This window comes from Oryzias latipes, chromosome 19 (genome assembly GCF_053564925.1).
Source record: "Oryzias latipes strain Hd-rR chromosome 19, Olatipes_Hd-rR_3.1".
NCBI classification, from domain to species: domain Eukaryota; kingdom Metazoa; phylum Chordata; class Actinopteri; order Beloniformes; family Adrianichthyidae; genus Oryzias; species Oryzias latipes.
In genome coordinates this window covers 24,453,412-24,461,973 of record NC_136255.1, presented here as the reverse complement: position 1 = coordinate 24,461,973, position 8,562 = coordinate 24,453,412, and the positions used below count along the sequence as shown (strand labels likewise).

General features: G+C 38.4%; 2 protein-coding genes across 2 annotated transcripts in view; both read right to left on the bottom strand.

The window, feature by feature from the left end:
- meiob (meiosis specific with OB-fold) overlaps positions 1-8,562 on the bottom strand; it is a 187,976-nt gene that overhangs the window by 145,441 nt on the left and 33,973 nt on the right. The gene's annotated exons all lie outside the window — the stretch shown is intronic.
- On the bottom strand, positions 5,207-7,656 carry foxl3 (forkhead box L3). Its single transcript, XM_011487873.4, has 3 exons — positions 7,412-7,656; positions 5,898-6,066; positions 5,207-5,820 (listed from the first exon to the last, which is right to left on the bottom strand). Exons 1-3 carry the CDS (start codon positions 7,516-7,518, stop codon positions 5,347-5,349), a joined length of 750 nt encoding a protein of 249 aa, XP_011486175.1. The 5' UTR covers positions 7,519-7,656; the 3' UTR covers positions 5,207-5,346.

Below are 8,562 nucleotides of genomic sequence, written 5' to 3'. Positions count from 1 at the left end.
TGTCCTTGTAGGATGAAAGGTGCTATATAAGTATTTACCATTCAACTGAAGACTCATCTGAGAAATCCACCTTCTGCCACTTTTCCAGCGTCCATCCTTTTAGCAGGCTGTGGGCCTTGGCAAATGCCACACGTTTTTTCAATTGCCTTTTGTTTAGTGCTGCTTTCTGGGCACTGATTGGACCATGGAGGCCATGTTGAGACAGAATTCTACAAACTGTTCTGGTTGACACAGGGACTTGAGGTGACCAGGCCTGGTGGAGCTCTGCTGCAGTGGAAAAGGGGCTGGCCTTGGATTTTCCAACCAACAAACGGTCCTCCTGAGCAGTTGTCTTGCGGGGTCTGCCGGACCTGGGCTTGTCAAAAACATCTCCAGTCTCTTCAAATCTTTTTCTTATTCTTTGTACTTGGCGCTGAGACACATTGAAGGTGTCAGCCACCTCAGCAGTGGATCTGGTCTTCAGCCTCTTGATAATCAACGCTTTGGTCTCAGGGTGAATCTTAGGCATGTTGTCAGAGGTCAAGTTGCAGTTGATGTGAAGGCCTGGTGTGCTGGCCAAAACTTGCCAAAATGTGACTTTTCTGTGTTCATTAAATGATCAATCTTTCTTCAGTGAAGCAATTTTATTTTAGTACATTGAACATAATTTGGGAGGGTTTTAACTTTCATATGAGACATTTCTAAAACCAATGGATTCATTAAAAGGGAGGTTATACGATTTTGTTTCTACAAAATGGATAAGCGACAAGACTTTTTGTCTTGAATTGTTTTGTCCATTTCCTTCTAGATTTGCTCCAAAAGTGAGACGTTGGATCCATTTGGTTGAAAGTTTGTGTTTGCTCCTGCAACAAATTATAGACCCACATCATAACAGGACCACCTCTGTGCTTTACAGATTACCCTAAATATTAAGGAGTTTTTTTCTTTTCTTTAATTTACCTTAGCATGACGTGAAATATCTTTTGATAGTAGTGTAGTCAAAAGTAGCACTTCACCATTTTAGACTCATCAAACTGCTACTTGTAAAAAATAATTTGGATTTGCTAACCTTTGACTTGAGAAGTGAGAAGGTTAATCATGTATTGATTTTTTTTCTTTTTTGATCTTATTTAAATCTTTGTTTTGAATAAAATGTTTTTCATCCGCCATGTGTTAAAAGGGTTAGGGTTAGGGTTAGAGAGAAGCCTGTAAGAAAAGAGAAACCTGTAAAACATAAAGAGACTTTATTTTTTTATTTTTTATTTGACGATAAATAAAACTGGTTCTTATCAAGTAAACAGTTTTCAGCTCTTGTTTCAAAGATTTTCTGATCTTTAAATACTTAAAGTCATACTTAGTTTTTGGAGATTCCATACTTGTCTTGCAGGATTTTCTCATTCTTATTAATACATTTTTTATTTTGTTAACATTTAGATACTAAACACTAACGTCTCAATTAAAGCAGAAACTATTTTTTTTACCTTCTAATTTCCTTTCTTCAAATGCAGAAAGTGATATTTTTCTTCCAGGATGTTCCGTTATTTTCCTGCCCTCATGAGGTCTTTATGTTTTGCATTTTCATGACGACGTTGCTCAGCTTCCGTAGCAGCTGGAATGTAAACACTTGAGCATAGGTTGACTGACACGCCGTGTTGGTTTTCTCATTCCTGACTCACTTGAAGCCATTTGAAAAAAAAAATAAAATAAAATAAACAAAAAAATCCACTTCAGGCCCTAAAGTGTTCCTCCAGCAGCGGTGCACGTGCCATTAAACAGCACGTGCGCCCACAAAACCCCTCAGGCTATTTCATAAGCCCTTATTGAGACATACAGATAATATTTACCATAATCCTCATCATAAATCTAATCACAAACAAACATGGAGGATAAAACGACCTGTTTGTGTTTATGATTTACTCCTAATGAATGTTGCGCTCCGGCGGTTTGCCGTTTTTCCTGATTTTGCAGAATCTTTTGGTGGCACAGTAATAATCTGGAGCAGGAATAGAGGCAGCTGATAGGGAACACACTGCCAGTAGCTGCAGGTTCATATATATCATATGTAATATATGTGCACTGACTTTTCGGGCCTGACTGGCGGCCTGCGCTCCTCTCAGCCGTCTTGCAAAGACTCCTGTAGCCTCCGAGCACTTTATGCTAAGTTAATTTACCCAAATGTGTCGGCGGCGTCATGGCAGCGGCAGCCCCCCCGCTCCCCAACATCAACAACTTTATTAATGGAAACTTGCTGATCCATAAATGAGAGTGCCGCCGCCGCCGCCGCCAACGCTGGGGGGCAAGCTTACAAAACCTGCAGATCCATGAGGGGCATTTGCAAAAGAGGCATGAGGTGTGTTTAATTATAAGGTTTGTGGGTGCATTCGCCTTGTTGGGGTTGGTAGGGGTGGGGGCTGCTGTTTAAACCTGGGGAAAAGGGGGCCTCGGTATTTAAATAGGGTCACTTCCCGGCCTTACCTTGCAAGTGTTATGCTATATTAAATGCCACTCATGTTAAGTGTGTTGAAGGCCTCCTCTGATGTAGTCAAGACATAATATAAAGGTTAAATTGAAAAATGTCCCCTTCAACAGTGCAGGAAGGCGCCGTGATTGATGTCTGCTGTACGGGGGGAGGGAAATGTGAGGCCCTCGTCTGTTTCCCTAAACCTGAATGAATATCATGGGCTGTAATAGGGACGGACCGGATTAGAATTTAAGTGTCAGTCAATCAGGGCTCCAGAAAGGTCAGGGGGAAAAAAGAAATTAGCAGGACGCAGATCAGAGGCAATTGAATTCCAACACGTGAGCCGGCGTGCACGAGCAGACGTGACTTTACCACAACAAGACACTCTTTGACTGGGGAGTCATTCATCCAGTGTTTATCTATAAATTCAGTCATTCAAAAAAGCCATTTGAAATATTTCTATTTATAATAGAACATTTTAAAAGTCATATCTTTTTGTTTGCAAAAAATATCTAATAATTATGTGATTTTAAAACTGTTTGAAACCACATTTTTATATATTTAATCAGAAATTTTAGGGTAAGATGTATTCTTTTGTAATATTTTCCCGAATAGCTCAATTTTAGCTTTTCTGTTTTTTTGTAACACTTGGTACCTTAAAGTAAGTTTCAAAAATTCAAAGCAACTTTATGAAAAGAATGCAAAGGTGAATCAAACCACTTTAGCTCCAAAATGACCTTAATCTACGTGAAAGCAAAAACATAAGTGACTTTTTTTATGGCTGGAAAAAGAATTTCAAGCATCACGGGGGTTACAGGTGGGTGGGTGTCATGACCATGGAGGACCAGGAATCCATTGGTAAGTAAATAATTGTGAATTGAAAATAACATTTTTAGTTCAATCGTTTTAACAAGTAAATACAAAGCCAAACTGTTTTCCAATCAGACATTTAAAAAAGTATTAAACCAGAGGAATTGCAGTATTTGTTATTAAATGATGATCAAATATCGACTGAAAAATCTAATTTTATTACGTCGAAATGGAAAAAAAAGCATTTCATTCCAATTTTTGGTCTTCTGTCCATGATGTCATTTTGGTTTTCTGTCAGTAAACAAAGAGATGGACTGATTTTAATAAAAAATATTAAAAATGCAATGAAAGAATTTAAATCTGAGTTGCCTTTTTAAAGTATTTTCAGTGTTTTTTTATGAGAGTGAAAAAACTGTCCTCCTTTCTAAAAAATGCATTATTTAATCAGGAAAATAAAGACATTTTAAAACTATTTTTTATTTCCATTTGACAAATATCAAATTTTATACCATTAAATTTAACACAATTTAATTAAACATTCCACATAAAATGTTAAATTCAACAAATCCATTATTTCATACATCATAAACTATTATTTTAAGGACTAATTTGCTTATGTAGCTTAATATCTTATTATATTTATATCAAAATCAGACAATCACTTTCACCATCAACTCTTTCTGACAATATTGTGCAGCTTATTACTTTAAGTTTTTTTTTTTTTTTCTGTTTGGGCATTTGTTCTGTTTATTCCACAGATTTCGTCTGCAATCTAAGATTATTTTTGCTGCATTCTATCATCCTCAAGCTGCTGAGTTAAGGTCGTGTCAATCAGTCGCTACGTACATTTTACGCATGGTTCTTTACGGGTCTATGGGATCTATGAACCACGTTAAAAAACCATAGAAGAAGTACGAAAAACCCACGCAAAGAACACGTAAATCGAGGTAAAACATGAACCGTGCGTGAATATTACGCTGGGTTAGGGTCAGTTACGTAAATTTAACGTGACAAATTACTCTGTATACACGACATAAAAGTCATTCGTCGGTGCGTTCATTGGACTCACGTCGTGGAAAGGCACAAGTTTTCGAATGCATCTCACAAAAATCACGCACAACATCGTAAGATCTAAGTAACAATTGTGCACAAACCGCGCAAAATACGCATAGACTGCATACTTCTCAACCGAACAAACACGTCGCACAACTCAACACTGAACTCACGCAAAGACCCGTCGGCCAAAACCCTCGACAGACATCTCATGAATTCACGCATGTATCACGAAAGACGGAAAGTTCATACGTGTAAACGGCACAAAATGCTGGTATGTGGCTGTGAGACACAGCCTTGAGCTGTCAGTTCTTGCAGATCTTCACAGAAGGATCAGAATTGTTGCAGGAGGGGCTGTTGGAGCCAAAAAGACTGAATCAACTGAAGGTTTTAATCAGTTTTAATCAGTTTTCTGATAAAATAATCTTGAGGTGCCAAGTGTGATTTAGTTTCTGCTCTTTTAGGATATTTGAAAACCTTATAATTAGGCTACATTTCCTGATGTTATGGATGAAAAGTGTTTCACTTAAAAATAGAAATAAAACGTTTTTTTTTTCTTTCTTCAGACAAAGTTTTAAGTTTTGGATGCGTTTAAAGAAATATCGTTTTTTTTCTATTTTTTTCTTTCTACCGATTCAGTTCCAGCTCCATTTTTACAAAAGACATGTTAGAAATTCACTTCAACAATTGTTTATATTTTGAATTTGTTCCAGAAAAATAAGGTGAACACTGATAAATACAATTTAAAGCTTGTTTGGAAGAAAAAGCAGTCATTTCCAGAAGGATCTGCTTTTCTTTATCTGACCTTAAATTACGGAAAAGACATAAATTAAACTGTCCATCACGGCTGAGTGCATGAATACATATGGAGAGAACTGCCAGCACTAGACTTTCCACAAACAGAATGTAAACATCAACGGATGCAGCTTTTCTGCTTCTCTTTTCGATCCCTTTCTTTCCATCCTTTTCCTCTTTTCCAGCTACAATTCCTCCGCTGGAGTTCTCTCTTTGGCTGTCCTCAGAGTTCCCGGTTAGATTCCTTCTCAGAGAGTCCAGAAGTGGAGGTTGAGGTGTTGGGGCTCCAGAACGTGGACAGGTGGCCCGGTGGGAACCACGTGTAGGGGGCCGTGAGAGGGCCTGAGGCCCGTCAGGGGCGGATCCGGCGTGGACAGGATGTAGTCAATGCTGAATTTAATCTCTGACTCGGGTTTTCCCTGCTGGGCGGGGTTCAGAAGGAGGCGGTTTTGTTGGGCGCTCGGCCTTGACCTCTCAGGGGTCAGCGGGCAGAGGGCGGAGTTGGGGTCGGGGCGGCGGGCGGGGGCCATGTGCTGGTGGCTGTGGCTCTCTACGGGGTGGAAGGACTTTTCTCCCGGGTCGTGGAGGCTTATCTTCACGTTTCGCCGACGTCTGCGGCGGCGGAAGTTGCCATTTTCAAAGAGGTCGAGCATGGATTCACAGCCGGTGGCAAACGTCCAGTAATTTCCTTTTCCCTTGTCGTTGCCCTCCGTCCGAGGAACCTGAGGGGGGAAGACACCCAAAGCCTTGGTGACATCATTTACGTCATCATTTATGTCATTTTCCCAGAATCCCCCACCTTGATGAAGCAGCTGTTGAGAGACAGGTTGTGTCTGATGGAGTTCTGCCAGGCTCTCTGGTTGGAGCGGTAGTAGGGGAACCTCTTCATGATGAACTCGTAGATGCCCGACAGCGTGACCCGCTGCTCGGGGCTCTGCTGGATGGCCATGGCGATCAGAGCGATGTAACTGACACATACGAGCACTTTGATGAGGCAGAAGTGGCGCCGCGTCACTCCAAAAAACACCAAACATCACCAAGTCTTTCTGCCTGGTCTCTAGTTTAAATATGACATTTGACTGAAGACAAAACCACCTTTTCCAATGAGATGTATCGACTTATTGTAAGACAAGAAATCTTGACTATCCAACAATAAATATCTCTAATGAAACAAGTATTGTTTTTACTTTACACAATAATTTAAAGCTGAAATTTTATTTGTGGTCTAATTTTAGGAAACAGAATTTCTTAATGTAGGAAAACTGGAACTTTTTGTCCTAATTCAGATATTTTTTTCATACATTTACCCTCAAATGTGGAATTCTAGTTTTTCTTTAGGATGATTTTGGTCCAGAAGTAAGGGTAGTTGGACTGTTACAGCATTAAAAAATTGTATATATTTGGGGAGAAACCTACTTTAAAGATAAATATTTATTCATTTGAGCCAAACCTGCCGATTTCAAGACAAATTATGTTTTTAGTCAGAATAGTATACCTTAATTTGAGGGTTTATGGCTCATTTCAAGCTATAATTTGGTGTTAATAGGGCCCATCATTACAACATATTTTAAGAAATCCTAACTAAAACTAATTTTACTTGTTTTATTTGTAGAATTTTCATCATCTTTTCTTTATTTCTTACCTTATCACATTTTTCCTATGATCACAAATTATTTACCAAAATTTTTAAATGTTTGAATCAAAAACTTTTTATTGTAAAGTCATTTATTACAAGTCCAGCTAGTCTGTAATAATAATAATAATATAATATTCAAATTTATTAAAGAAGTTTATTTTTGAAATTGGATGCAATCTTTTAAAATATCTATATGTAGCCATTTAAACAAAATTAGATTCATTTGTTTTGAAGTTTCTAAAACTAAAATCTTCTTTAAAAAGGTAGACATTTTACCCTAAAGTTTCTATTTTAGCACTATTTTTTTAATATGTATAGTTAACTTTTGTTTTTTAAATCTGATATTTTTACAAGAACACAAAGAAAAATCCACCAATTAGATTTTTAACAGTAAAGATGTGTAATTAGGCTTTCGACGTCTTTTTTACTCGGCTGTCAGAGTCTGAAAGTGTGAAATTTATTCAGTCATTCCAACAGTAGACATGATTTAGAACTCCTAATAAACAGAAAATACTTGAAATCTGCAGGAAGAAATAAAAAAAGTACCCTCAAAGTTATTGGTTTTTTTTTTGCCTAAGTCATTTTATCCATCAATAATAAATTATATATCCTTTAAAAATGAAACCCAAAGCAGGTACAAAGTGTTTTCCAGTGCATTGGCGTAGAAAGTTGCGTACCTGTAGGCGGGTCGGCAGATCTTCTTCTCCTCATCGGTGCTGGAGGAAGGGTATCCGTCTCCATCGTAGTTGAAGCAGTTGAAGGGGTAGTGGGAGTTGTCGAACATGTCTCCCCCCTCGGTGTCCTCCTGCAGACCAGCAAAGCCACGTCCTGCCGCTCAGCCAGCTGACACTCACTCTGAGGCTTTCTGCTCCTGAAAACTGGGGGCTGAATACGACCCCCCCCTCCCCTCCTTCATTCCTTATTCCAGCTTTTCCCAAGGAAAAAAGGCTGCTACGTCCCTGAACACCGCCCCACTTGAAAGTCACTTTTCTTAAATATAGATGCTGCGACTAAATGGTTGACTTCTGTGAAAAATACACCAATAAGTCCAGTCGGAGTTCATGGTTGTTGCAGAACAGCCGTCACTGAGTGCTTTGGGGCATAAAAAAAGATTAAATGGCCCCAAAAAAAATCCAACATTCAGCTTCATCCTCATCTCTTTACTGGTGAGGCTGTAAAAGCAGAATTTGCAGCTTCCTGTGAGGTTTTTGTCTACAAACATGGTTTTATGGCTTCACATCGCTGATGAGTTTTCACACAGAGCTTTGGTCAAACTGGGGCTTTTGTGGGATTTTGCTCCATTTAGATGGAGTTAGCCCGTCCTTCTGGACTGTACCTGTTTCTGGGAACCGATCCTGTCCTGATTATTTCCTCTGCCACTTTTCCATCTAATTATGGCGCCTTTGCTTGCAGACACCCAGGATGTTCTTCAGAGCTTTCTTTCTTTCTTTTGAGCGCAGTAGAGTTTCAATAACCAGACCTTTTTATGAACTTTGCGGCTTAAACTGATAAAGTCTTACTGAAAAAAGGACTTGGATGTGTATAATTTTTGTACTTTTTATTAAATGGTCACTGTAATTTACTCTTAATAGGTTACCTGATGGCATTTTTTTATTCAGCTCGTCTTTCTGAAATGAATTTTCTTTAATTGGTCAACTCTTTGGGGTTGTCTCTTTGTAAATAAAAAAAAACCCACATAGATGATACGGTCTTAAAACAATAAATAAATAAAAACAGAAACGCTATGAAAGTAAATATTTAGATGATATCTTGACTGAAGAATTTTAACATTTTCCTGTTGAATTTAAGTTTAAAACAAGAAGTACTT